Source organism: Catharus ustulatus, chromosome 15 (genome assembly GCF_009819885.2).
Source record: "Catharus ustulatus isolate bCatUst1 chromosome 15, bCatUst1.pri.v2, whole genome shotgun sequence".
NCBI lineage: Eukaryota > Metazoa > Chordata > Aves > Passeriformes > Turdidae > Catharus > Catharus ustulatus.
The window spans coordinates 17,568,520-17,596,271 of NC_046235.1; the positions used below are offsets into that span (position 1 = coordinate 17,568,520).

The 27,752-nt window shown below is 51.3% G+C and overlaps 1 protein-coding gene across 1 annotated transcript; it reads left to right on the forward strand.

Moving 5' to 3' along the window:
* The first annotated feature begins 52 nt into the window (after positions 1-52).
* ADRB2 (adrenoceptor beta 2) lies at positions 53-27,098 on the forward strand. The gene is made up of 2 exons (XM_033073264.2): positions 53-1,438; positions 24,845-27,098. The coding sequence occupies exons 1-2, from the start codon at positions 265-267 to the stop codon at positions 24,877-24,879; spliced, it is 1,209 nt and encodes a 402-aa protein (XP_032929155.1). The 5' UTR covers positions 53-264; the 3' UTR covers positions 24,880-27,098.
* The last annotated feature ends 654 nt before the right edge of the window (positions 27,099-27,752 follow it).

The following is a 27,752-nucleotide window of genomic DNA, read 5'->3' on the forward strand; positions in this document are numbered from 1 at the left end:
GGCTGATGTCACGGGCTGCCTGTCACTTAAAACGCTCCGCGGCGCCTAAAGGGCTGGGACACGGCTGGGACACGGAAAGGGACGGGACGGGACGGGACGGGAGCGCAGCGCTGCCCGGTGTCCCAGCAGAGCGGTGTCGCACCTGTCCCGTACCTATCCCGTGCCTATCCCGTACCTATCCCGCATGAGCGGCTCCCGGAGCGCCGCTGCCGAGCCCTGAGCAGAGCCGAGCCCCCCCCGCCGCCCCGGGGCTGTCACCGGGCCATGGCCGCGGCGGGGACGGAGCTGCCCGGTGCCAACGCCAGCGCCAACCAGAGCGCCGCCGACCCCACGGTGTCGCGGGACGTGTGGGTGGTGGGCATGGGCATCCTGATGTCGCTGATCGTGCTGGCCATCGTCTTCGGCAACGTGCTGGTGATCACGGCCATCGCCCGCTTCCAGCGCCTGCAGACTGTCACCAACTACTTCATCACCTCGCTGGCCTGTGCCGACCTGGTCATGGGGCTGGCCGTGGTGCCCTTCGGCGCCTGCCACATCATCATGGAGATGTGGAAGTTTGGGAACTTCTGGTGCGAGTTCTGGACCTCCGTGGACGTGCTGTGCGTCACGGCCAGCATCGAGACGCTGTGCGTGATCGCCGTGGATCGCTACTTCGCCATCACGTCGCCCTTCAAGTACCAGAGCCTGCTGACCAAGGGCAAGGCTCGCGTGGTCATCCTGGTGGTGTGGGTGGTGTCGGGGCTCACCTCCTTCCTGCCCATCCAGATGCACTGGTACCGGGCGGACCACGAGGATGCCATCCGCTGCTACGAGGACGAGATGTGCTGCGACTTCTTCACCAACCAAGCCTACGCCATCGCCTCCTCCATCATCTCCTTCTACCTGCCCCTCGTCGTCATGGTGTTCGTGTACGCCAGGGTCTTCCAGGTGGCCAAGAAGCAGCTGCAGAAGATAGACAGGAGCGAGGGGAGGTTTCACACCCAGAACAAGGAGCAGGAGCAGAAAGGGGGAGTCGGGCACCGCCGCACCTCCAAGTTCTTCTTGAAGGAGCACAAAGCCCTCAAAACGCTGGGCATCATCATGGGCACCTTCACGCTGTGCTGGCTGCCCTTCTTCATCGTCAACATCGTGCACGTCATCCAGGACAACATCATCCCCAAGTACGTGTACATCCTCCTGAACTGGCTGGGCTACGTCAACTCTGCCTTCAACCCCCTGATCTACTGCCGGAGCCCCGACTTCAGGTACGCCTTCCAGGAGCTGCTGTGCCTGCGCAGGTCCGCCCTCAAGATGTACGCCAATGGCTACTCCAACAGCAACGGCAGGAGCGACTACAACGAGGAGGAGAACGGCTACCCCCTGGCCCCGGATAAAAGCTGCGAGCTGCTCTGCGAGGAGGGCTCCTTCCCTCGCCCCCAGGACTTTTTGCACGGCAAAGGTACTGTGTCCGGTGGGGAGGGTGATGGGGGGTCTGGTGGGGCACAGAGGAGCCTTTCCAATGAAAATCAACCTCCTTTAATAACAGCAGAGGTTCTTTTTTGGAGAACGTCTAAAAGCTAATAGCTGCAGGAGTTAAACTCTGCAGGTCCTGGCAGGGCGGAGGGGCTGCTGGCAGCACCCCAGGTTTGGGGACAGTCTCGGGGGTCCCTTAAGGGCGAGGGGGATGCGGGGCTGTGCAGAACCTCGTCCCTGGAATGACTTTCTGACCGAGCTGACCTGGGACTGAAGCAGCTCATGACCTTGCTGGGGCTGGGAGCGGGGCTGGACCCCCCCTGCACCCTTCTCACAACCCCGCTGGTGGCTGTGGGAGCTCTCCAGGACAGGAGGGCACTGGGACGGGGGTGGCAGGATTGTCCAGCTCGGGGCACTTTGTGGAGATGGCAAAAATCCTGAATTTGGTCTGCGACAAAGCGGCGGGGAGGGGATGCAGGGCAGGCACCGGGGCAGTTCGATCGCCGCCCAAAAACTGCGAACGCTCTGCGGGGTTTTGTTTTGCCAAGTGCTACAGGACTTGCTGCAGAGGGGAAAAAATAAATATAAATAAACGGAGCGTTCGCCTAGAATGCGAGCCTGTGACTGTGGGACTCAGGAATGTGGCGCTGGGAAGTCGGGTGACAATCGCAGCCCAGCTCGTAAAGCGCTCGGTTTGTTTAACCGCGGGGCTCAGATGACAGCGAGCCCGGGGAGCTGCGAGCGGACGAGGATTTGGATTTTCCGTGGCACCGACCGCGGGACGGCTGCAGGTCGCTTAGGGTGGCGGTGGAGGGGATTTTACCCTTGTGCCAGGCTCGGGTGGGGGTCCCCGAGCAGGACAGGACAGGACAGGACAGGACAGGACAGGACGGTCCCTGGCTGAGTGGAGCAGCGATTTGGGCTGGGGGCGCACCCCGGGGTGACACGCTGGACCCGCGGCCGGGAGGATGTGCAAGTGCGGGGTTCTTTCAGGAATACTCGGGAAAAGGGGCAGGAAAAGCTGCTCCGATCACCTCTCGGTGCTCCAGGGGCCGTGGTGTCCCGGGGGATGCTCGGGGGGATGCCCTGGGGGATGCTCCGGGGATGCCGGGGGGGATGCTCCGGGGATGCCGGGGGGGATGCTCCGGGGATGCTCCGGGGATGCTCCGGGGGATGCTCGGGGGATGCTCGGGGGATGCTCGGGGGATGCTCGGGCGTGCACGGGGGTGTTGGTGGCATTGTCGGGTCACTTTGGGACTGTGGGGGTCGCTGGGTGACCCGAGTGGGTGGCGAGGGACCAGCCCGGGGCTGAGTCCCGATGCAGAGGGGATTTGGGGCAGCCCGGAGGAGCCGGAGCTGCCGGGGGGTTGGAGCGGGGTTTTTGGTTCCCCACACCCTCGGCAGTGCCCGTGTGGCCTTGGCTGCTCTCAGGACTCGCTGGTGCCCCAGGGCTGGAGGTGAATCCCCCTGGATGGGCAGGGACACCGAGGGTGTCATTGCGGCCACAAGGTGTGGGGACAAACTCCTCGAGCTGTCACACCCTCAGGGTAAAACCCAGGGCTCTGAGAACTCTTGTTTTATTTCTCAGAGTGTTTGCGATCCTGCTTGAGAAGGGCTCTGGGAAGGACAGCAGCTCTGAGCCCTCTCGGCTCTACCCCTGGCTCCTCTTGTCCCCAGCAGGGCCGGGGGATGTGGCTGCGACCCTTCCTCAGCTGTCCCCTCCCCTGGCAGGGCTGCCCGCAGTGCTCGGGGCGGTGACACGGTGACACTGTGCTCGGGGCGGTGACACTTTGTGCTCGGTGCGGTGACACTTGTGCTCGGGGCGGTGACACGGTGACACTTTGTGCTCGGGGCGGTGACACGGTGACACTCGGTGGCGGGAGTGGCCGCAGGGACAGGAACAGGAATTAACGGTGGGCAGAGCGGGGCTGGCAGGCAGGAGCTGTTCGCTGCAGGCACCGAGAGCTGAGAGGTGTGCAGAGTGCGGGGCTGGAGTAGGAGCACACTCGGAGTAGGGACACACGGTGTAGGTACACACTTGGTGTAGGAGCACACTCGGTGTAGGTACACACTTGGTGTAGGTACACACTTGGTGTAGGAACACACTTGGTTTAGGAGCATGGTGTAGGTGCACACTCAGTGTAGGTACACACTCAGTGTAGGTACACACTTGGTGTAGGAACACACTCAGTGTAGGTACACACTTGGTGTAGGAACATGGTGTAGGGACACACTTGGTGTAGGTGCACACAGTGTAGGTGCACACTCAGTGTAGGAACACACTCGGTGTAGGTGCACACTCAGAGTAGGTACTCACTGGATGTAGATACTCAGTGTAGATACTCGATGTAGATACTCAGTGTAGGTACACACTTGGTGTAGGAACATGGTGTAGGTACACACTTGGTGTAGGAACATGGTGTAGGGACACACTTGGTGTAGGTGCACACAGTGTAGGTGCTCACTGGATGTAGGTGCACACTCAGAGTAGGTACTCACTCGATGTAGATACTCACTCTGTAGATACTCAGTGTAGGTACTCACTTGGTCTAGGTGCACACTGAGTGTAGGTACTCAGTGTAGATACTCAATGTAGGTACTCACTCAATGTAGATACTCACTTGATGTGGGTGCACACTCAGTGTAGGTGCACACTTGGTGTAGGTACTCACTCAGTGTAGATACTCGATGTAGGTTCTCACTCAATGTAGATACTCAGTGTAGATACCCAGTGTAGATACCCAGTGTAGATACTCAGTGTAGGTACTCAGTGAAGGTACTCAATGTAGATACTTACTCGATGTAGGTACTCACTCAGTGATGGTACTTACTCAGTGTAGATACCCGATGTGGATACTCTGTAGGTACTCAGTGTAGATACTTGATGTAGATACTCAGTGTAGATACTCAGTGTAGTTACTTGATGTACATACTCAGTGTAGGCACTCACTTGATGTAGATACTCAATGTAGATACTTACTCGATGTAGCTACTCACTCAGTGGAGGTACTCAGTGTAGATACCCGATGTAGATACTCTGTAGGTACTCAGTGTGGATACTCATTCAGTGTAGATACTTGATGTAGGTACTCACTCAGTGTGGATACTCACTCAGTGTAGATACTGGATGTAGATACTCTGTAGGTACTCAGTGTGGATACTCATTCAGTGTAGATACTCAATGTAGATACTCAGTGTAGATACTCAGTGTAGGTACTCGGTGTAGATACTCACTCAGTGTAGATATTTGATGTAGACACTTAGTGTAGGCACTCAGTGTGGATACTCACTCGATTTTGCCTCGTGGCTGTCACTTCTGTCCCTCCATGTCCGGGCTCTGGGGGTTTGGGGACACCGAGGGCACAGAGGGTGTCCCGCAGTGATGGCTCAGACCAGCCCCCAAGTCCTCACCAGTGTGAGGCAGGACACCCTGGCACAGAGAATTCCCCTCCCACATCTCTGCTCTGCTTTGTATTTTCGCTGTGATTAATTATTTGCATTTCAGCAGAGCAGAATTTGTTGTCCAAATAATTGTTCTTTTTTTTTTTTTGGCTTCCTCTTCTTCAAATATTGTGGCTGTGGGTAGCCAGAGCTGGGAGATGAGCAAGGGATTGTTTGCAGAGCCACTCCAGCTTCAGAGCACGTGGATGGGGAAGGGACAGGGAATTTTGGGTTCTTTGACTGCACAAATGGCTTCAGCACTGGCAGGAAACCTCAAGCTTGCAGGGATTTCTTGATTTCTTTCCTCTAAGGCAACAGCAGTAAAAGTGGTGAACTATAAACTCTGCAGTTCTGGAATCAAAAGGGAGAAATAGTGGAGGAAAAAATATTGTGGCACCACCAAAGCTGAACATTTCCATGATAGGGAAAAAAAAGCTTTGTCCTGTTAAAATGTTTAATATTAAATTTTTTTTATAAACACCTTAAAAAAAGGAGCACTGAAGTCAGCTGTTTAAATTGGATTTTAGGATTTTACACTGGCAGAGTTGGCTCAGGTTAAACCCAACTGATAGAACTCATGGTGGTGGCTTCACTCGAGGGAAATGCTAAAATTTTAAATTAAAATTTTAAAATTTAGATTTTAAATTTTTAAAAATTTTAAAATTAAAATGAAATTTTAAAGATAATAATAAAGATATTAAATGAGACTGGCCCCAAACCTGAGCCCTGGTGACACCACTGGTGACACCAGCTGGATTTATTCCATTCCCACTCTCTGGGATTTAACCCAGTCAGGTTTATTCCCATCCAAGTTAAAGGAATTCAGTTTTTCAGGAGCATGCTGTGGGAAGCGATGTCAAAGCTTCATTAAAGTCCATCCTCCACAGCCTTTTCCTCATCCCTGGAGTGACCATCCTGTCACAGGAGGTCAGCTCCTGTTTTCCAGCTCAGGGGGTACCTGGAGGACAACACTATTAAAAACTGAGACCAAGAAGGCTTTGGGTACCTCAGCCTCTCCCCATCCTTGTGTTTCCCCAGTAAAGGATGGAGATTCTCTTGCTGTTGCATTTCTAGGAACATTTTTAATTGTCTTTTCTGGCAGCAGCCAGATTAAATTCCAGCTGGGTCCCTCTAACTTGCATCTCCCTGCATCCTTGTTGTCCTGAATTTCCTGCCCCTTTCCCAAAGGCTCTAGACTCTTTTTAAATTTTTTTTTTCCTGAATTCCAGACAAAACTCTCTGTTCTGTGCTGCCAGCCTTGTTTTCTCCCCTGCTGGCTCATCCAGCACCCGGGCACAGGCTGCTCCTGCCCCTCTAATTCCATCTCCTGCTGTCAGGAGCCTCAAACCCCCCAGACTGAGGCTGTGTCCCTCCCTTTGCCAGCCCTGGTGTTTATTCTCCCTGGGTGATGAATCCATTTCCCCAGGAGATGGCTTTATGAGCGCTCATTCCTCTGGCAGGAGGCAGGGTGGCCTTGGCTGCTCCCTCCTCTGCTCTCTGTCAGTGCCACCCTGAAGGCAGCAGGGAGCTGAGCTTGGCTGCCCAGGGAGCGTCCCTGGGCTCTGGGGATGGAAAGGGGATTGGGCAAGGTTCTGCTGCTCTTGGCACAGTGTTCTTGTGTTCTTCTTGTGTTCTTGTGTTCTCCTTGTGTTCTCCTTGTGTTCTTGTATTCTTGTGTTCTTATGTTCTTGTGTTCTTCCTGTATTCTTGTGTTCTTGTGTTCTCCTTGTGTTCTCCTTATGTTTCTCCTTATGTTCTCCTTGTGTTCTTCCTGTGTTCTTGTGTTCTTGTGTTCTCCTTCTATTCTTATGTTCTTGTGTTCTCCCTGTGTTCTCCCTGTGTTCTCCCCATGTTCTCCCTGTGTTCTTGTGTTCTTTCTGTGTTCTCGTGTTCTCCTTGTGTTCTTGTGTTCTTGTGTTCTTATGTTCTTGTGTTCTCCCTGTGTTCTCCCTGTATTCTCCCTGTGTTCTTCTTATGTTCTCCCTGTGTTCTCTTTGTGTTCTCCTTCTGTTCTTGTGTTCTCCTTGTGTTTTCCTTGTGTTCTTATATTCTTGTGTTCTTATGTTCTTGTGTTCTCCCTGTGTTCTCCCTGTGTTCTTGTGTTCTCATGTTCTCCTTGTGTTCTTGTGTTCTTTCTGTGTTCTTGTGTTCTCCCTGTGTTCTCCCCACGTTCTCTCCGTGTTCCCCCCATGTTCCCTGTGTTCTCCCCGTATTTTCCCCATGTTTCCCCCATGTTTTCCCCCCAGCTGCCTGGGCAGAGATCCCAGCCCTTGGCTGACCCCCCTCTTTGTAACCCAGCCCTGGGAGCAGGGCCCAGGGCGGTTCTGCAGGGTCAGGACAGCACAGGGCTCTGCAGGGTCAGGACAGCACAGGGCTCTGCAGGTTCAGGACATCACAGGGTTCTGCAGGGTCAGGACAGCACAGGGTTCTGCAGGGTCAGGGTATCACAGGGTTCTGCAGGGTCAGGACAGCACAGGGTTCTGCAGGTTCAGGACAGCACAGGGTTCTGCAGGGTCAGGGTATCACAGGGCTCTGCAGGTTCAGGGCATCACAGGGCTCTGCAGGGTCAGGGCTCTCGAGCAGAGCTGCCCTGGCTGTCCTCACCCACCCCAGGCTCCCTGAGATCTCTGTTTTGCAATGTGAGAGTTCCTTTCCTTGCTGTTCTCACACTTTGCCTCCTTTCCCTGCTCTGTGGCCACCTTGGCATCTCCTCCCTGAGCCAAAATCTCCCCCAGTGTCCAAGCTCAGCTCTGTTCAGGCTTCAAGCCAGCAGCCCCAGCGTTCTCCCCTTGTCCCACCTTTATTGGAGCTCTCCTGGAAGCAGGCAGGAGCACTGATCTCCTTGCTGGGGGCTGAGAGAGCATTCTGCCATGAGCACCCAGCTCTGAGGATGCTGCACCCTCACCAGCACATTTCTGAGGGGCACCAGCTGCTCCCACAGCACCTGGAGCTGCTTTTTGTAGAGCAGGAATATTCCACCAGCCCTAAAGTTCCTACAGCAGTTCCTAACACAAGTAGGAACTCTGCTCTAAAGTTCTTTTTATTGAGCCAGCTTTGCCAGTCACTCAAATAAATTGGTGTTTGCTAAGTTACTCCAATAAACTGGTATTTGCATGCAGAAATAGGAATTCTTATTTAGAGAAACCTGAATTTGCACAGTTTGGAAGGAGATCCTCTCTCCTGGAGTGTTGTAAGAGCAGGACACAACCCTCCTGGATCAGTTGGAATTGCTGTGTGTAAAGTGCTGAATCACACTATTTAAACTTTTTAAAAGATTTTTTTAAACTTTCTCCATCATGGGGAAAAAAAAAGTGGATTTGCTGCTTCTCCATGCATTCACTTTCAGTTTTCCCATTTCCCCTATGGCAGGAGCATGCAGCTGAATTTCTGTGCAATATTGCCAGTGCCGGGGAGGGTGGATTGGGGAATATTCACTTGTTTCCTGCCCTTGGTAAGGTCATTTTTGCACAAATGCATGTGTAGATATGTGTGTGTGTGTGTATCCATTATCTATACACAGCTGGACACAAACAAGGAAATGTAAAGGGTTTGCAGTGCCAGATAAATACAGAGATGAAGATCTGTATGTTCAAAATTCAGAGTATTTATTGCAGTATTTATTGACTGACGTGTTTAAATAAAGAGGATTTATGGTATTTATGCTGTAGTTAAGTGTCCTTGCTTAAAGCCATTTCTCCCATATTTCTCCAACATTTTCCCAGTGAATCCTTCAGGGCTCATTAAAGGAGCAAGGAGGAAACATAGTGTGGACAAAAATTTCCTTGATTTCTCAGTGCTTTGAGCCCTGGCAGTGGGTTTGGGGTGCTCAGCACTCTCTGGTTTTCCCCTCTCCCATCAGGATCTGCAGAGGGTGGTTTAAAGAAAATAACTTTATTTCTATAGAGAGAACTAACATGAGTTTCAGAGTTACCCACCGAGCAGCAGAGATTCTGAAAAATATAAAATATAAAAATATAAAATATAGAAAAAATATAAAAATATTTAAAAATGTAAAAATATAAAATATAAAAATATAAAAATATAATATATAAAATATAAAAATATAAAATATAAAAATATAAAAAGTAAAAATATAAAAATATAAAATATAAAATGTAAAATATATAAAAATATAAAAATATTATATATATATAAATATAAAATATAAAACATATAAAACATATAAAAATATAAAAATATGAAAACATAAAAATGTAAAAAATGTAAAAATATAAAATATAAAAATATAAAATATAAAATATATAAATATATAGAATATAAAAATATATAAAAATATAAAATATAAAATAATGCAAACTGAAGCCAAGGCATCACTGGGAGGGTTTAATCCTCTGCTGCTGGTCAGCAGTTCCAGCATCCCCAGGGAGCTGCAGCTCCCCCAGCTCAGGGGGATTTGGAGTTTGGGCTGCAGGAAGGCGATGAGGTGACAGCTCCTGCAGGGACAGGGTGGCAGCAGCTCAGTGTGGGACACTCCTGTGTGCCTGGAAAAGCTGTGGAGGTGTTTCTGTGGAGAGCTGCCCAAATTCCTGGCTGTTCTCTGTCACCTGCTGTCCCTGCTGTCCCTCGTGCCCCAGGTGGGGGTGAGGGAAGGACACAGGGATGCAGAGCAGGATGCCAGCCCAGCACGTGGCAGTGATGAGGGTTTTGTGTCCCTTGTGTCACCTCAGCCCGCTGTTCAGCCCTGGCAGCAGGGGACACCGTGCCTGGCACATTTTGAGGCTTCTCCTTTCCAGAAACAGCAGCAGGGAATTGTTGAGTAGCTGGGACAGGGAGAGATGGCACTTCCAGAACTCATCAGACTCCCAAAATTATCATAATTTGTGCTTTCAAGGGATAGAGAGCTCCAGGCAGGAATTAAAAATCAGTCAGAATTTCAGCATCTCTAGGGGAGCAGCATTTCCCCCCACCTCCCCTATTCCTGTTAAAACAGGACATTCCAACAGGGAATATTTCACCTGGAGAGTCCCAAAGAGGTGCTCAGAACCAGCCCTGGTTCCCCCTGAGGATCCCAGCAGCCCCTCCTGGCTCTGATCCTCCAGGATGCCAAAGGAAAAGCCTCAGGGAGCCACAGTGGGCACTGGCAGAGCTGAGGGACACAATTCCACAGGCACAGAAGCCAGGCCAGGGCATGTGCCAGCCCTGAAAACAACACCATGGCTCGGGGAGCTTCAGCCTCAGCCCAGGCCTGAGAAATGCATAAACACCAAATGGCCTCTGGGGAGGCCCTGCCAAGTCCTTTTTCCCTCATGTAAATATTTTTTCCTCTTAAGTGTATGTGAGTGTGAAAAACCTCTCCTTAATCTTTTTTTTTTTGTTGTTTTTTTTTCTGTCCCTGGCTGAAGGAAATGCTTGTTCATCCCTGGGTGGGAACAGCTTCATCTTGATATTTTGCAGCTGAAGCAAGAGCCACGCTGCTGAAAACATTTCTTATCACCCCCAAAGCCGTGCAGGAATCAGATTAAATGGTTCCTGTCAGGTCAGGACCCCCTCAGTGGCTGTTGGGTGGAGGTCAGCAAATTGAGTAAGTCTTCAGAAGCTAAAAAATGCAAAATATCCCTGGGGTTACAGCATCCCAAAGTCAAGTCCCCCTCTGTTGTATTGGGCACGTGAGTGGAAATGTGTGGCACTTTTTTCTGAGAAAAATTTGAGACCTAAATAAGTTTCTTGAAATCAAAAGTTCTGTGTGTGCATTTTCCGATAGCTGGGGCTGAGAGGAAGTGTGTGTGCACTCAGCAGCCCCAAAATTTCTGCAGGGAGGGAGAGCTGGGTGGGTTCAGGGGGGAATCTGCTCTCCCTGCTCAGAGCTTTCCTCCCTCTCTGTTTGGGAAGGGCTGGGATCAGGCTGTCCCCCCTGAGCTCTGCCCATGGGTCAGAAGTTGATGTTGATGTGGTTTTGGAGGAGAAAAGTGTCAGCACTGTGGGCAGCCCTGAGTGAGGGAACGATGCTGAGATAAACCCGAGCAGCCTGGGCTTGGGGAGGTCCCAGCAGAGCCCAAATCCTGCTCTGAGGCTCTGCCCTGACCCAGGCAGGCTTTGTCACCTCCTTCAGAGATGCACCAGCAGCAATACAGACAAAAAAATCCCTTTGGCACAGCACGAGGCAAAGGGGAGCTGCAGGGCAGGGAAAGGAAAACACAAGCACTGAGAGAAGGTTTGTGACTCACAAGGAGGCCATTCCTCAGCTTGGGAATGATTTTGAAATTATTTGCACAGCTCCTTTAGAGCTGACTGAGCTTCCCTGTCCCTCCAGGGCTCCCTGCTGCAGAGAAAGCCCCTTCTTAAAAGGGGATCCTGAGGATTCCTATTTATAGCAGGGAAAATGCTCCAGGAGAGTCACCCAGCCCTGCATGAGCAGCCCTGGGCAGGGCAGGGCTGGACAGGCTGTTCCTGCAGCCCCAGCCCCTCCTGCTGACATTTGCCAGGCTGCAAGGGACAGTGGCATCTCCTGGTGCCACACAGGAGGTGGTGGCACAGGGACAGGGACAGGGACAGGGACAGGGACAGGGACAGGGACAGGGACAGGGACAGGGATAGGGACAGGTTGCTCCAGCCCCTTCTGTGGTGGGAAGTGAGGAGATCATGCTGTTCCCAAAAGGAAAAAATCACTGTGCAGAGCTGGGAATGGTGGCCAGGGGACACAGGAATGGTGGCCAGGACACAGAAATGATGGCCAGGAGAGACAGAATTAACTGAGGATTGGGGAAAGGATTTCAGGGTTGGTTTGAAGGGAAGCATGGGGTGGTGGCCAGGACAGACAGAAATGGTGGCCAGGGGACACAGAAATGATGGCCAAGGGGGACAGAATTAATTGAGGATGGGGGAAAGGATTTCAAGGTTGGTTTGAAGGGAAGCATGGGGTGGTGGCCAGGACAGACAGAAATGGTGGCCAGGACACATAGAAATGGTGGCCAGGGGAGACAGAATTAATTGAGGATTGGGGAAAATTATTTGAAGGCTGGTTTGAAGGGAAGCATGGGGTGGTGGCCAGAGGACACAGAAATAGTGATCAAGGGACACAGAAATAGTGGTCAAGGGAGACAGAAATGGTGGCCAGGGGACACAGAAATGGTGGCCAAGGGAGACAGAATTAATTGAGGATTGGGAAAAGGATTTCAAGGTCGGTTTGAAGGGAAGCATGGGCTCTGCAGGAGTGCAGGATGAACAATTCCCACCAGCCTGGAATGTCCCCCTGCACCTCAGAGGGACCCAGGGTGGGGTCCTGGCATTGCAGCTGCTCAGCTTTGGTCTCAGGCTGGGCTGGAAACCCTCTGGTTTCCAAAGCTGTGCCAAAATGTGGGGTTTCAGTTTGCCACATGGCCCAGCTTTGGGAATTTTCCTTTCTGCATGATTTACAGGTCAATAAACTCAGTGTGGATTCAGGGATGTTTTCTTAAACTGCCTAAAAATTCCCCTTAGCACTCAAACCCGAGGGGAAAGATAATGATAAAACTGGACAACTCAAATCTAAGAAATCTAGGGAGGATCCCATCAGCTCTGCCATGAAAGTCATAAATGCAGCACAGACTGGTGATGGGAGGAGAAGGAATAAATCTATGGAGAGTTGTTAAATGGAAAGATGGAGGCAACCAAATATGAGAGGCAAAGTAAAACATAGCCCAAGGAGAGTGTAAAAAGATGGAGAAATAATAAAGATGAGACATCAGTCCTAGGAGGGAAAATTACTCAAGCACCAGCAGGAAACTGGAGAGGCTGGATCCCCTGGAAAGGAGGGGAGAAGGAAGGGATGGAAAGAAAGGGAAACAGGGCTGGGAAATGCTTGAGAGCAGAGTCTGTGTTTCCATGCAGGATCTGCATTTCTGTGCAGGATCTGTGTTTCATTGCAGGATCTGCATTTCTGTGCAGGATCTGCATTTCAGTGCAGGGTCTGTGTTTCATTGCAGGATCTGCATTTCTGTGCAGGATTTGCATTTCAGTGCAGGATCTGTGTTTCTGTGTAGGAACTGCATTTCTGTGCAGGATCTGTGTTTCCATGCAGGATCTGCATTTCTGTGCAGGGTCTGCCAGTGCAGGATCAATGTTTCCATGCAAGATCTGTGTTTCTGTGCAGGATCTGCATTCCTGTGCAGGATCTGCCAGTGCAGGAACTGCATTTATGTTCAGGATCTGCATTTTTGTGCAGGATTTGTTTCTGTGAATGATCTGTGTTTCTGTGTAGGATCTGCAATTCTCTGCAGGATCTGCAGTTCATTGCAGGATCTGTATTTCAGTGCAGGATCAGTGTTTCAGTGCAGAATCTGCATTTCTGTGCAGGATCTGTTTCTGTGCAGTGTCTGTGTTTCTGTGCAGGATCTGCCAGTGCAGGATCTGCATTTCTGTGCAGGATCTGTCAGTTCAGTGCAGGATCTGCGTTTCAGTGCAGGATCTGTGTTTCTGTGAACGATCTGCGTTTCAGTGCAGGCTCTGCCAGAAGGAGCAGCAGTTTTCCTTCCTGCTGCCTGCCAAGGCATGGCTGGGAGGGCGTGGGGCCGGTCCCTGCCCTTGTGGAGCCGGGGATGCCTTTGGAGTGAGTGTGTGACAGGTACAGAGACAGCCCAGGACAGCCGTCCTGTGCCCTGCAGGGTGACAGGGAGCTGGGAACGGGGAATCACAGAGCCTGGCAAGGACCTGCCAGAGAATCCAGCTCAGCCTTGGACCACTTGGCCAGCCAGAGGAGTTGTAGGGAAATTGTTTTTTTCCCAGTGGAAGGGGAATGGGTTTTTCCCAGTGGAAGGGAAATGGATTTTTCCCCAGTGGAAGGGAAATTGTTTTTTCCCAGTGGAAGAGGAATGGATTTTTCCCAGTGGAAAGGGAATGGGTTTTCCCAGTGGAAGGGGAATGGGGTTTTCCCAGTGGAAGGGAAATGGATTTCCCCAGTGGAAGGGAAGTTGGTTTTCCCAGTGGAAGGGAAATTGTTTTTTTCCAGTGGAAGGGGAAATGGGTTTTTCCCAGTGGAAGGGAAATGGGTTTTCCCAGTGGAAGGAAAATGGGTTTTTTTCCCAGTGGAAGGGGAATGGATTTTCCCAGTGGAAGAGGAATGGGTTTTCCCAGTGGAAGGGGAATTGTTTTTTTCCCAGTGGAAGGGGTTGGGTACCTGGGATGCTACTGGACTTTGGTATCAGCGTTGCTCCAGGAATTTTACTGGTCTTAATTTGCTCTTTGTTTGCCATCCTGATGTCTGCACAACGCCAGCCAGGAGCTGTGGTTTGTTTGGAAGGGACAGGGCAGTGCTGTCACCTCTGCTGGCGTGTCCACCCTGCAGTTTTCCCCGTGGTGACCAGGGAACACGAGCACCCCTGTCAGGATTCAGTCCATCCCCTGCCCCATGGGCACCCCCAGAGGGTGAGAGGAGGGACCCCCAGGGAATTCCAAGGTGGTGACCCACAGGATGGGAGTTGGGCAGGGCTGTGGCTGTATCAGGTGTAATCCCTGACCCAAATGTGAGCTGTCCTGCTGTGCCAGCAGCCCTTGGAGCGTGGAGATGTGTGTCCAGTGTCCACAGCCAGCCCTGAGCCTGCCTGGGTTATGCAGCCCCTGGGCAGAGATTGTGCTGTCACTGCCACACACGGGACCTGGAGAGGCCAAAAAGTCCCTGCAGGATTTGTGTGGATTCCTCAGGGCCTGAGCCCTGCCCCAGGCTTTGGCACGAGGGCCTTGAGGAGTGGCAGGAGACAGAAACGCAGCGTGACGGTGTCACCCTGCCCGTGGTGACAAACAGCAGGGCCCAGGTTAGAAAGCAGTCTGTGCCCTGGTGACTCACAGCCCAGCCCAGTGCCACCTGTCCCTGCTGCCTGCCAGGACCTGCCACTAACACCTGCCAGCACCTGCCACTACCTCCTGCCAGGACCTGCCACTAACTCCTGCCAGGACCTGCCCCTGCTGCCTGCCAGGACCTGCCACTAACACCTGCCAGCACCTGACACTGCCTCCTGCCAGGACCTGCCACTAACACCTGCCAGGACCTGCCACCAACACCTGCCAGGACCTGACACTGCCTCCTGCCAGGGCCTGCCACTGCTGCCTTCCAGGACCTGCCACTAACTCCTGCCAGGACCTGCCAGTGCCGCCTTCCAGGACCTGCCACTAACTCCTGCCAGGACCTGCCACTGCCTCCTGCCAGGACCTGCCACTGTCACCTGCCAGGACCTGCCACTGTCACCTGCCAGGACCTGCCACTCCCACCTTCCAGGACCTGCCACTAACACCTGCCAGCACCTGCCACTGCTGCCTTCCAGGACCTGCCACTGCTCCCTTCCAGGACCTGCCCCTGCCTCCTGCCAGGACCCTGCTGCCTGCACGGGCACTGTCCCTGCTCACTGTCCCCAAATTCCACCTCCTGCCCATCCTTGGCTTCCTCAGAAATCAGAATTTCCACTCCCAGCCCGATGCAGGTGCACTCAGGGATGGAAGCTCCTCTTTATTTCCCATTTTTGGGGGTCTGGCACACAACTGCCACGAGATCTTTCAGGTCACACAGGGCATGAGAGGATAAGACACAAATCTCCACTCCAAAAGTGAAACCCTTGCCTGGCAGTGGTAGAAAACCATTTTATATTGTTTTATTTTTTTAAATCTTGAGTAATCCCAACCTAAAAGCGACTGCATCCCTGCAAGCTTGTTCCATTAACATAAATTCTGTCCCTGCAGCCGCTGATGCCACAGGTTGTGTTTGTAGTGAATTTTCCTCCTTCCCCCTCCCCTCGGGTGTGATTTACCCCGGGGTGAATCCACATCAATCCATAATGGCAATTTCTGTACAAATGTTAATTCTAGGAACAGCCCAGCCAGGCTTTGCACCAGGAAATCCCCTGTGGGTTTAGCCAGTGGTTCCAATTCCTTTTTCTTACAATTAATGAGAGAAACTTGATGGATTCAGAAGGGTTTCTGTGCTCTGGTGCAGACACAGGGATGGTTTCTCCTGCCTGGAAGTTTTTCAGTGTCCTTGCAGAAAGAAGGGATGTCCAGTTTTCCTTAGGACAAGAGAGGGACATTCTGAATTTGTGTGTCCTGGGGTGTCCAGGTTTCCTTGGGACAAGAGAGGGACATTCTGAATTTGTGTGTCTGCAACAAGAGAGGGACATCCTAAATTTGTGTGTCCTGGAGTGTCCAGTTTTCCTTGGGACAAGAGAGGGACATCCTGAATTTGTGTGTCTGCAACAAGAGAGGGACATCCTGAATTTGTGTGTCTGCAACAAGAGAGGGACATCCTGAATCTGTGTGTGCTGGGGTGTCAGTTCTTCCCTGGGACAAGAGAGGGACATCCTAAATTTGTGTCTCCTGGGGTGCCTAGTTTTTCCCTGGGACAAGAAGGAACATCCTGAATTTGTGTGTCCTGGGGTGTCCAGTTCTTCCCTGGGATGAGAGAGGGGACATTTGTGTGTCTGCAGCAAGAGAGGGACATTCTGAATTTGTGTCTCCTGGGGTGTCCAGTTCTTCCCTGGGGTGAGAGAGGGGACATTTGTGTGTCTGCAACAAGAGAGGGACATCCTGAATTTGTGTGTCCTGGGGTGTCCAGTTCTTCCCTGGGGTGAGAGAGGGGACATTCTGAATTTGTGTGTCTGCAACAAGAGAGGGACATCCTAAATTTGTGTGTCCTGGGGTGTCCAGTTCTTCCCTGCAACAAGACAAGGACATCACCTCCTGAATTTGTGTGTCTGCAGCAAGAGAGGGACATTCTGAATTTGTGTGTCCTGGGGTGCCCAGTTTTCCCTGGGACAAGAGAGGGACATCCTAAATTTGTGTCTCCTGGGGTGTCAGTTCTTCCCTGGGACAAGAGAGGGACATCACCTCCTAAATTTGTGTCTCCTGCCCCGCCCTGCTTCTCTCCCTGAATCCTGCCCCATCCACGGCTCCTTCAAAGGGTGGGAATAACGAGCACTTTGTTGTTAATAACAGAGACGATTTCGAGATGAGCTGTGAGGGATTACAGGGCTGCCCGACTGGTTTTGGAGGTGAATCAATGCGTGGAGCTGAATAAATCCCACCCGCTCCTCCTTTCATCTTCCTTACATGGAATTCCTGAAAGTTTGGCTTCCAGTCCTTTGTGGAAAGCTCAGCTGTAATTCCCACACCCCTCTCCGGGATTTCTGAGCACAGAAAGCACTCTCTGATGGCACAGCACAGGTTTCTGTGTGATCCTCAGCCCTGCTCTGTCCTTTGCAGTGAGCCCTGGAGTCACAGGGCAGGGCTGGAGGAGCCAGACAGTGTCCCCCAGCTCTGGGAAAAATTGGAATCCTTCAGATTTCAGGGCTGTTATAATTATGAAGCTGATTTAAAATAAAACACACCTGAAAATTTTCCCTGTCAGACCCCCAGGGGGTTGTAGCTCAGTTCCTTGAATGCTCCTCTCATTCCTGCACAAGTCTTGGGACCATTTTCAAATGAGGTTTCAGGTCACAGCTGGGCTTTTCAATCTTCCTCAACAGGAGGGAAATTACAGCAAATAACCAACCCAAAATGAAAATTGTGAGCCCTCAGCATCCTGCCATGTCTGCACATTGCTGGACTTTGCCTTCTGCAAGGAAAAGGATCTGTGAGGATCTGTGTTTCCATGCAGGATCTGCAATTCTGTGCAGGATCTGTGTTTCCATGCAGGATCTGCATTTCGGTGCAGGATCTGTGTTTCCATGCAGGATCTGCAATTCTGTGCAGGATCTGTGTTTCAGTGCAGGATCTGCATTTCTGTGCAGGATCTGTGTTTGAGTGCAGGATCTACATTTCTGTGCAGGATCTGCATTTCTGTGCAGGATCTGTGTTTCCATGCAGGATCTGCATTTCTGTGCAGGATCTGCATTTCTGTGCAGGATCTGTGTTTCCATGCAGGATCTGCATTTCTGTGCAGGATCTGTGTTTCAGTGCAGGATCTGTGTTTCAGTGCAGGATCTGTGTTTCTGTGCAGGATCTGTGTTTCCATGCAGGATCTGCATTTCTGTGCAGGGTCTGTGTTTCCATGCAGGATCTGCATTTCTGTGCAGGATCTGCATTTCTGTGCAGGATTTGCATTTCTGTGCAGGATCTGCATTTCAGTGCAGGATCTGCATTTCAGTGCAGGATCTGCAATTCTGTGCAGTGTCTGTGTTTCCATGCAGGATCTGCATTTCTGTGCAGGATCTGTGTTTCCTGCAGGATGTGTGTTTCCATGCGGGATCTGCATTTCAGTGCAGGATCTGTGTTTCTGTGCAGGATCTGTGAGGATCCATGCAGGATCTGCATTTCTGTGCAGGATCTGTGTTTCTGTGCAGGATCTGCATTTCTGTGCAGGATCTGTGTTTCCATGCAGGATCTGTTTCAGTGCAGGATCTGCATTTCTGTGCAAGAGTATTCTGTATTTCTGTTCTGGAGTCAGGGGGACAGGCTGGGCTGGCTGTGGGACTGGGATTTACCCTGGGAAAGGTGGAAAAAGCAACCCCGACCTGCACAAGTGCTGCCAAGGGGCATGGAAGTGTCAAAAAATTAATACACAAACACCAGAGGTTTATGTCCAACAAGGAGACTGAGGAATCCTTCTTGCTCTATTTGAATAAAGGGATTTTCCCTGAAAAAGGTGGAAAAAGCAAACCCAACCTGCACAGGTGCTGCCAGGGGCATGGAGGCATCAAAAAAATTAATGCACAAACACCAGAGGTTTATGTCTAACAAGGAGACAGAGGAATCTTTCTTGGTTTGTTTGAATAAAGGGATTTTCCTTAAAAAAGGTGAATAAAGCACCTGCACAGGTGCTGCCAGGGGCATGGAGGAAAATCTGCATCCACCATGGAACCATGAGATCACCAACAGCCCGAGCTCCACCCTGCAGGGAAATCTTTTTCTATCCCCCTGGCAGGTGCCAGCCATGTTAAAATAGCTTTTCTGTATAAATATAAGGTTTTTTTAATAGGAAAAGATTAAAAGATAGATTTTTAAAGATAGTATGCTTAAACTACCCACTTAGTTGAAATAACAGGCTGTGAACGTGTAATAGAGACCCTGAAGCTAACACAATTATCAACATTCACCAACTGCAAAAAGCTGAAACGAACACCCAATGTAAAAAATAACAAAAAGAAAATTAAAACCACAAGCCAAAAAACATGCATGCTGTAAAAAACAAACTCAAAAAGTAACCATGCTAAATAGTTCTCAAAAAAAAGTTAAACTATGCATAAAAAACTATAAATATGCAACAAATTAATGTATTGTAACATGTGTTTATAGAGGAAATCTGTGGTTTTTGTGGTGGAAAGCAAAACCCTGGCTGAGCACTCATTTACCAGGCACTGTTGGACTTCCTAAAATAAAATTCCTCCTGCATGTCCCCCTGACACTGAGATATTTTGCATAAAACAATCAAACTGACCACCCCAACTGCATTTACAAGTTTTCCAAGAATTCCCTGGAGCAGTCAGAGGAAATCAGAGCCCAGAGCTGAATTCCACAAGCGATGACGCCGAGTCTGGGGAAGGATTTTCACTGCTGGAATCCAAATGCCCACAAGCTGCTTTCTGAAAATTCAAAATTCCATCCCAGATCTTTCTTTGTGAGGAGCTCAAAGGCTGATGGAGGAGAGAATTCAAAATTCCATCTAGATCTTTGTGAGGAGCCCAAAGGCAGGTGGAGAATTCAAAATTCCATCCCAGATCTTTATAGGGAGTCAAGACAGGTGGAGGAGAGAATTCAAAATTCCATCCCAAGTCTTCCTTTATGAGGAGCCCAAAGGCAGGTGGAGAATTTAGAATTTCATCTCAGATCTTCCTTTGTGTGGAGACCAAAAGCAGATGGAGAAGAAAATTCAAAATTCCATCCCAGATCTTTTTGAGGAGTCAAGGCTGATGCAGAATTCAGAATTCCATCCCAGATCTTTGTGTGGAGTCAAGGCAAGTGGAGAATTCAAAATTCCTTCCCAGATATTTGTGAGGAGCCCAAAGGCAGGTGGAGAATTCAAAATTCCATTCCAGACATTTGTGAGGAGCTCAAAGGCAGATGAAAAATTCAAAATTCCATCCCAGATCTTTGAGTTCCCATTGTTCCTACAGGGAGAAAGTTTTTCTGCTCATTGTTAACTTGTTTGGCTCGGGTTTGAACCTCTGTTAGTTGGAATTTCTGCAGAGGAAATTGGGTGGGAGCCAGGATTAGGGACAAGTCTGCGCTCTGCTGGCATCACACCAAGGAAAGGAAATTACAGTGCCACAAATCAAGGGGGAAGCATTGCCTGTGTTGGTTCAGATGGGATTTTGGGATTTAATCTTTCCCTGCAGGGCTGCCCCATCCCTGGCAGTGCCCAAGGCCAGGCTGGATGGGCTTGGAGCTCCCTGGGACAATGGGAGGTGTCCCAGCCATGGCAGGGGGGAGCTGGATGATTTTAAGCTCCCTTCCAACCCAAATATTCCATTATTCTATCCTTGATCCCTGCTCCCTCTGTTGGGAATAACACTCAGTCTGTTCAATGATTTAAAAACCCACCAGACCCAAAGCAAACAGTGTCACTCCACTTCCCCAAAAGGGAACAAAAAATTAAAAGCTGGGACAAGGGAAGGAGAGGGAAATGGGCTAACAGAGCTTTTAAAAGCCTGTTGCTTTGCCTGTTCCCATCCTGGCTGCTTTCCAGAGCTACTTGGATGATCCTCTGCCTGGAAATAAAGAAATTCTTCATGGGGACATCATTTCCCAGCAAAGGAGATGAAAATCCAAGTTTGGGGTTTAGGAATGGAAGTGCAGCAGTGCAGGAGCCAGGGATCTTCCCTCAGGTGGGTTGGAGTGATGATCCCAGTGCTGGGACATTCCTCAGGGGGGTTAAGGGCACACTTGGATCTGCAGAGAGGTTTGACAGCACAGCCAGCACGTGGATGTGTGGAGCTCATTTGGTTCATGAGGAAAGCTGGATGTGCTCAGAACTAACTGGGAATTTGTGTCCCAGTTGGGCTGCTGGGTCAGGAGCCCCAGCTTGGCACAGCAAACTGGAAGGGATGGATGGAAATTTTCCTTTCCTAGGTAGAAGTGATCATAAACCAGACTAAATCTGGGATTGGGACACCCTGGGGTGTTTTTTATGTTACACCTTGGCTCTTACCAGCCTTTCACAGGTTTTTCTTTGCCCTTGAGCTGTGCAGAAGCACCTGATGGTTCCTCTCGTGTTGGGATTCCTCTCACACCTTGCACTTGGAGCAGATGCTGTTTAAACGTTCTGGGAGGAGCTGTTGGCACATGGGGGATGACAGGTTGCAGAAACAGGAGAAAATAGCAGGAGTTTGCAAGGAGAGGCTGGAGAGGAGGAAAGGAGAGGGGGGACAGGCTGGGGAGGAGCTGTGCCAGGCTGGCAGAGCCCTGCTGAGCTGCAGACTGTGCAGGGCAAGGCTGGCAGATTTTCCTGGTTCCTGCAGGGGCTGGAGCAGGAAATTCTGTCCTGCTCTGCCCTCATTCCACCCTGAATCCTTGGATTGCTTGGGGAGGAGCTGAGAGCTGCATTTCCATGGACATCCAGCTCCCACGGAGATTTCCACAGGGTTCAAATGGAGTGGAGCAAATATCCAATGCATGGAATCACAGAATCCCACAAGGGGCTGGGCTGGAAGGGACCTTAAAATCATCTAAAAAAATTCCATTTCTGCCATGGCAGGGACACCTTCCACTGTCCCAGGGTGCTCCAAGCCCTGTCCAACCTGGCCTTGGACACTTCCAGTGATCCAGGGGCACCCACAGCTTCTCTGTGCCAGCCCTGCCCACCCTCCCAGGGAATAATTCCTTCCCAATATCCCACCTAACCCTGCTCCCTTCCAGTCTGAAGCCATTCCCTGTGTCTCTGCTGTTGCTGCTGATTTGCAAAACCACTTAGTGCAGAGCACTGACACAACCCACAGGGAATTTTTTTTTTTCCTCTTCAGCCTCTCCTTGAGCCCTTGGGAAATGTCCCATGGGATTCATGCAGTGACTCTGTGTGCAGCAATCCATTCCCATTGACTGGAAAGGGAATTTTGACTTTATGATCAGCTCTTCACTCTCCTTGAGCATGGGGTTAATTAGGATTAATGACCCAAAACATCATCAGCAGGTTTCCACCTCTCCTGAACCAACAGAAGGGAATGTGAAGGAGTAGATTCCAGCTGGGAATTTATTAACAGGGCTGATCCATCAAGATTCCCACAGGTGAACAGGCAGCAGGCAGAGGCTGCAAGGTTTCCTCAGCCAGCTTCTGTTTTGAATATTAAGCTTTGCCTTGTGAACCTTGAGGAACTCAGCTCCCAGGGCAGAGGAAATGTTGGAAGGGTCGGGCGAGCTGAGCTCTGTGCGTGTCACTGGAGCAGCCAGCAGCATTCCAGGACAACATCTGATTTTGTGCTTTCACGAGGCAGATGTTTGGGAGCAGGGATGTGCTGTTTATGGGAGCTGCCATCCCCCTCACACTCCCATAAATAAAGATTCTTGGGATTGTGCCTCCGTTTGGGCAGCCTGTCTTCCATCAAGCTGCAAAGCCCCGCTCCCCCTGCAGGGGAATAAATCAGGGAGGGTTAAATCTCTGCCAGAGACACCGGGATAAATCTGGGATGGGATTGCCAAGGGGAGTTTGCTTCCTTGGTTTGCTGATTTAGGAGAGTTTGGGCTCAGCAAGCCCTGGGGCTGAGCAGCAGGCAGGGTTTGCTCTGGGATGACAGAGCAGCAATGTGGATTCTGCTGGAATTCTGTTCATGGCAAGGAGTTGGAGCTTCAGCACAGTTTGGACCTCAAAGAGCTTCGGGTCATTAATGACAGAAAGGATAAATCCTGTGTAAAGTGATTATTCCCACTGCCTGACCCTGTTCCAGGGTGGGGATGGGGAGCAGTGCCCTCACACCCTGCTGGGCACAGGAGATTCCCAAGGAGGAGCTGCAGGTCCCAGCTGCTCCCAGCTCATCCAGAACTCCTGCAAGTGCTGCCAGGGTGGGACTGCTGCTCTTGGCTGCACTTTTCTCCTCCAAGGAGTTGTTGAAGGCAGCAGTCAGGGTGTTAATCCTTACTCACTTGTTCCTCTAGGTTTAATTTTTAAGGATTGGAAGTGAAAGAATGTAAAAGAGGCGCTGGCCCCTCTCTGCTGTGGCTCCTGTGGGTTTGAGCAGTCTGTGGATATTCCCTCCTGAGTGTTAATGTTCATAATTATGGGTATGAAGTGGATATTTCCAAACAGCTCCAAAGAGACTTTGCAGAGGAGAGCCTGGAATTCTGGTGGCTGCTCTAGGGGAGCCCAGTGGTGACCTCAGGGTGTGCCAGCCTGGCTCCCTGAATGCCCCTGGACACAGAGTGATTTACACCCCTCTGCTGGTGCCTGATTGCTCAAAAGTGACTTTTTTCATGGCTCAGGGTGGCTTGGGCTGCCCAGGGTGAGCTGCAGCTGCTTGTGGATGTTTTCAGGGTCCAGGAGAAGCACTGGGTGACCTGGAGGTGCCACCAGGCTGGACTGGGGTCAGAGTGACCTGGAGGTGCCCCCTGTCCCCCCTCAGCTGGAAGGAGGTGCAGGGAGAGGTGACAGAACATTGTCCCAGTCTCCCCACCCTTTGTGTTCTCACTGAATGATTCTGCTCGTGGTGGGGTTTGCCAGCAGGGAATCCAAACTGGGATTTGTGCACTGGAAGCTGGAGATGGGCTGGGAAGAGGATTTGGGATTTCTGTCTCCTGTCAGATTGTGTGGCTTGGATTTGGAACTCATCATGATGATAATCTTGTGGTGAAATATCCAGAAATGTGGTAAAATATCCAGAAATGTGGTAAAACATCCGGAAATGTGGTAAAATATCCAGAAATGTGGTAAAATATCGACTTCCTGTGTTTTCCTGGGAAAAGCCAAACCAGGATCTCAGCCCCTGAGCTGGGAGGGGTGGGGGTGAGAGCAGCACCTCTCTAATGAGCAAAGCTCACTAATTCCACAGCAGCAATTAAACCCCAGTGTGAGGGATGCAGAGCTGAGCTGGGGCTCCATTTCCTGAACACAAAATTGGAATTATTTTGGAGCATCCCCTTTTCCTTCCCACCTGAACTCCCTGGGAGCTCTGGGAAGGGCTCAGCTTTCCTGGGATTGCTGCAGGAGAGGCTCCCAGCTGGTGAAAAAGGGCAGGGGAGCTTCACTCTGAGTTTGCAGAGTTGTTGTGGGAGAGCTCAGCATTGCTCAGTGCACAGAGACAACACTTCCATCACCCCCCTCACACCTGGGTGCATTTCCCACCCTGCACAAACTCCTGCTCCTCTGGAAACTGCTGGAATGGCAGAGCTGGGATTGTTTCACACAGGGGTTTGCTGAAGAGCTCAGGATCTGCAAGATTTCCAATTTTCTTCAGGAATTGTAGGGACAGGACAAGGGGGAATGGCTCCAAAGGAGAGAGGAGAGGTTGAGGGGGGATATTGGGAGAAATCCTCCCCTGAGAGGGTGGCACAGGTGGGGAGGGGAGAAGGAAGGAGAAGGGAGGAAGGAAGGAAGCAAGGAGGGATAAACACACTTTGCAGAGCAGATGGAGTGCAAATAATCTTTTTAAAGAGATGCTGGCAAGGGACACTGGTGCAAACCGTCCCTGTCACGTTGGAACTTCATCCTTGATTTGCACAAGGAGTGCAACTCCAGTTTGGATACCCAGAATTCTTCTGAGAGAGGCATTGTGTTCCCAAAGAACAAATATGGATTTTTTTTTTCCTCTCTGCAGATCCATTTTGGCTTGAAAGCTGTTTTCTTCTCCTACACGCACAGATGATAATCTTTTACATGTCCTTATTAAAAAATATCACTTCCAGAAAATAAAAAGCACTGGCATATTCTGTACTTGTTCCTTTCTCTATCTCTGAATTCATTTCCCATTTTTTCATCTGCCTTGTCATTCATCTGGTATCTCCACAATCCAGGAAAGAGGTTTAATCTCTCTGCTGGCTTTGGCACCCACATCCCTCCTCTATCCCTAAATTAATGCTGCTTTCCTTTCTATTTTATTTTTTTTCCCCACAGAGATCCCTGGCTGCCCAGGAATGGTGGAGAGCTGAAGGATCCAAGCTCTGTTCCTCACCAGGCTGAGCTCATGAGGGCTCTGCAGAGATGGAGGGGGAGCTTCCCTGAGCTGGGGATGCTGTGGGAAGTGATGCCTTGGCAAAGCTCCTCAGCCCAACCCATCACCCAGCACCAGGAGCAGCTGGGAAGGACAAGCAAGGGACCAGGAGAGGCTCTGGGAGCCTTGCAGAGGAGCTGCAGGGACTGAAGGAGGGCTTGGACCACCACAAAAGGTGCTGAGGGGGTTTTTCCCCCCTTGGAAATCCCTTTCCAGAAGGGAGCTGCAGGCCCACGGGGGTGCCCAGCTGGTTGGGAAGAGGCACAGGGGGTCAGGAGCAGCTCAGAGCCCAGCAGGACGTGCCCAAGGCAGCCTGAGAGCTGGGTGGGATCCAGCCCAGACCAAAGAGAGGAGCATGGAAGATCCCTTTGGTTCATTCTGGGCTTGTTTCTCCTTCTGCTGCCTTCTCTGTCTCCCTCTTGTTCTCTGGAGAGCAGGGGGGCCCTGGCTGGCACCAGGAGCAGAAGGATTGGCACAGGGCAGCAAGGTGGCTTTGGCTCCAGAAATCCTGCAGCTGTCCTGCCTGGAGCTGAGCCTGGGGAAAAGCTGGGAGCTGGCAATCCTTCCTCACATTTCTGCAGGATCAGACCCCCTTGGGAGCCAGGATTTCCCACCTGAAGCTCAAAACAGGGCAGAACATCCCTCCCTCCCTCTCCTGCAGCTGTGGGGAGGAGCACTCTGAGCTCCTGCTTTGGGATTGTGGAAGACTCATCAAGAGGAGAAAGAGGTGGAGGATTTATGGTCCCAGGCAGAAAAGAGCAGGAGGAACTGGCTGAAAAGCACCAAAAATGTGCACCTTGGACTGGTCCCAGCCCTGTGGGCACTGAGAGCTGGTACTGAACTGTGGGAGCCCCATCTCACACCTTCCCTCTCGGGCTCCCAGCTGCAGAACCTTTCCCCCCAGTGCAACCCTATTTATTTATTTATTGTCTTGCTGCTTGATGTGAAGCTGCTAAAGGAGCCCCCTCCCCACAAACAGAGTCTGTGTGAGGGGCAGGACACAGGGACACCTCCCAAAACACAGGAGCACCCTCCTTGGTGGTGTTTTAAGGTTCCTTCCAACCAAACCCATCTGGAGAGGATGTCCCATCCCTGGCAGTGCCCAGGGGGGTTGGATGGAGCTCTGGCATCGTGGAAAGTGTCCCCACCATGGCAGGGAATGGAACTGGATGGGTTTGAGGTCCTTCCATTCTGGGATTCTGTGCACATGAGGGCAAAGCTGAGAGCAGAGCTGCTGTCCCTGCAGGGTGGATCTCTCAAGGACTGAGAGCCTGGGCAGAGCTTTGGTGGAAGGACAGGGGCTGCAGCAGCTCAGCAGTGCCTCTCTGTCCTGGTTTCCACAAGAGCTGCTCACCTGGGGGCTCTCAGGACACCCTGGGACACCCTGAGCTCTCCCTTCCCTCTGCAGAGCCCCACCAAGGCTTTGTCCAAACCTGCTGGGGGATATTTCCCAACAAAAATCTGTTCCTCAGGAGGTTCCAGCCCCTTGCTCTGTCTGGGGATTGTGTTCAGGGTTGTGGCAGTTCTCTTCCTCCCAATCCCTGATGTGCAGGAGCAGGTTCAGGGAGAGGAAAGGCTGAACTGGCTCCAATCACTTTCCAGCCCAAAAGCAGGACCTGCCTTGCAGAGCTGCCCAGATCCAGCTGCCTGGGACCCTTCAGGCTTGTCCCATTCCTGCTGGATCTGTTTCTGAGCTTCTGACCCCGGGCTGATGGTGCTGTCCCCTGGGAGGAGGCTCTGTGCTCCACTGCAGGAGCTGCTGGGACTTTCCCACCTGCATTTTCTCCTGGAAAATTTTTCATTCCATTTTTTTCCTCGTGCTGCTCCTCAAGCACCTGCTGTTCATCCTGACCTCTTCCCCTTCCCCTTCCAAGAACCTCCCTGTCCTTCCCTGCCCATCAGTGAGTCTGCCAGGGATCCAAACCCACTCCTGGCAGTGCCCAGCAGCTGCTCCCTCCCTCCCTGGGGCTGCAGGGGAGGGGCAAGCAGAGCCAAAATGGATCAGGGCTGGCACTGAGCGCTCCTGTCCCAAAATATCCGGGAGAAATCCTTCCCTGGGAGAGGGGGGAGGCTCTGGAGTGATTTCCCAGAGAAGCTGTGGCTGCCCCATCCCTGGGAGTGTCCAAGGCCAGGTTGGACAGGGCTTGGAGCCACCTGGGCTGGTGCAAACCCATGGCAGGGGTGGGAATGAAATGATCTTTAATGTCCCTCCCAGCCCACTCTGGGATTCTGGATCCCATGGGGAGCAATCCCTGGTATGGATGTGCACAGCCAAGGTCCAGCTCAGCAAAGCCCAGCCTAAACTCCAGCACTGGGGATGCTCCAGGAATGTGTGGGGAGTGGGGAACAGGTCTGTCCTGCCTGGAAATCCCAGCCTGGGGAGTGGGAAAAAAGTCTGTCCTGCCTGGAAATCCCAGCCTAGGGAGCAGGGGGAGCTGGGCTGGGCAGCTCTGGCTGCAGCTGGAGCAGCACGGGAGGGACGCGGCTCTGTCCTTGTCACAAACAAATCCTTCTGACAAATAAACCATGGAAAGTTCTGCTCTGCCCACTTTTATTTGGCACCAGGGGGAGGGGCTGAACATGGCTGGTGGGTGTTAGTGGTGAACTTCTTGTTTTTCTGGGGTTGAGTGTGTGAGAGATGGATTTTGGTGTTGTTTGTTAATTCTGATCCATCGTGCAGGGAGTGCTGCAGCACTTCCAGCTGAGGTAAAGGTGGAAAATGTTGGGTGAATTTAGCTAGTTACAAGGTCTTTTAAAGTCTAACTATCCAATTAAAAGCTAACATCTCTATTATTTACACTTTTGACCCAA

Bases quoted from the DNA above. Each gene is read 5' to 3' on its own strand.
- ADRB2 (XM_033073264.2), top strand. From the start codon at position 265: ATGGCCGCGGCGGGGACGGAGCTGCCCGGTGCCAACGCCAGCGCCAAC. The intron at 1,439-24,844 runs GTACTGTGTCCG...TTTTCCCCACAG, and splicing joins GGACTTTTTGCACGGCAAAG to AGATCCCTGGCTGCCCAGGA.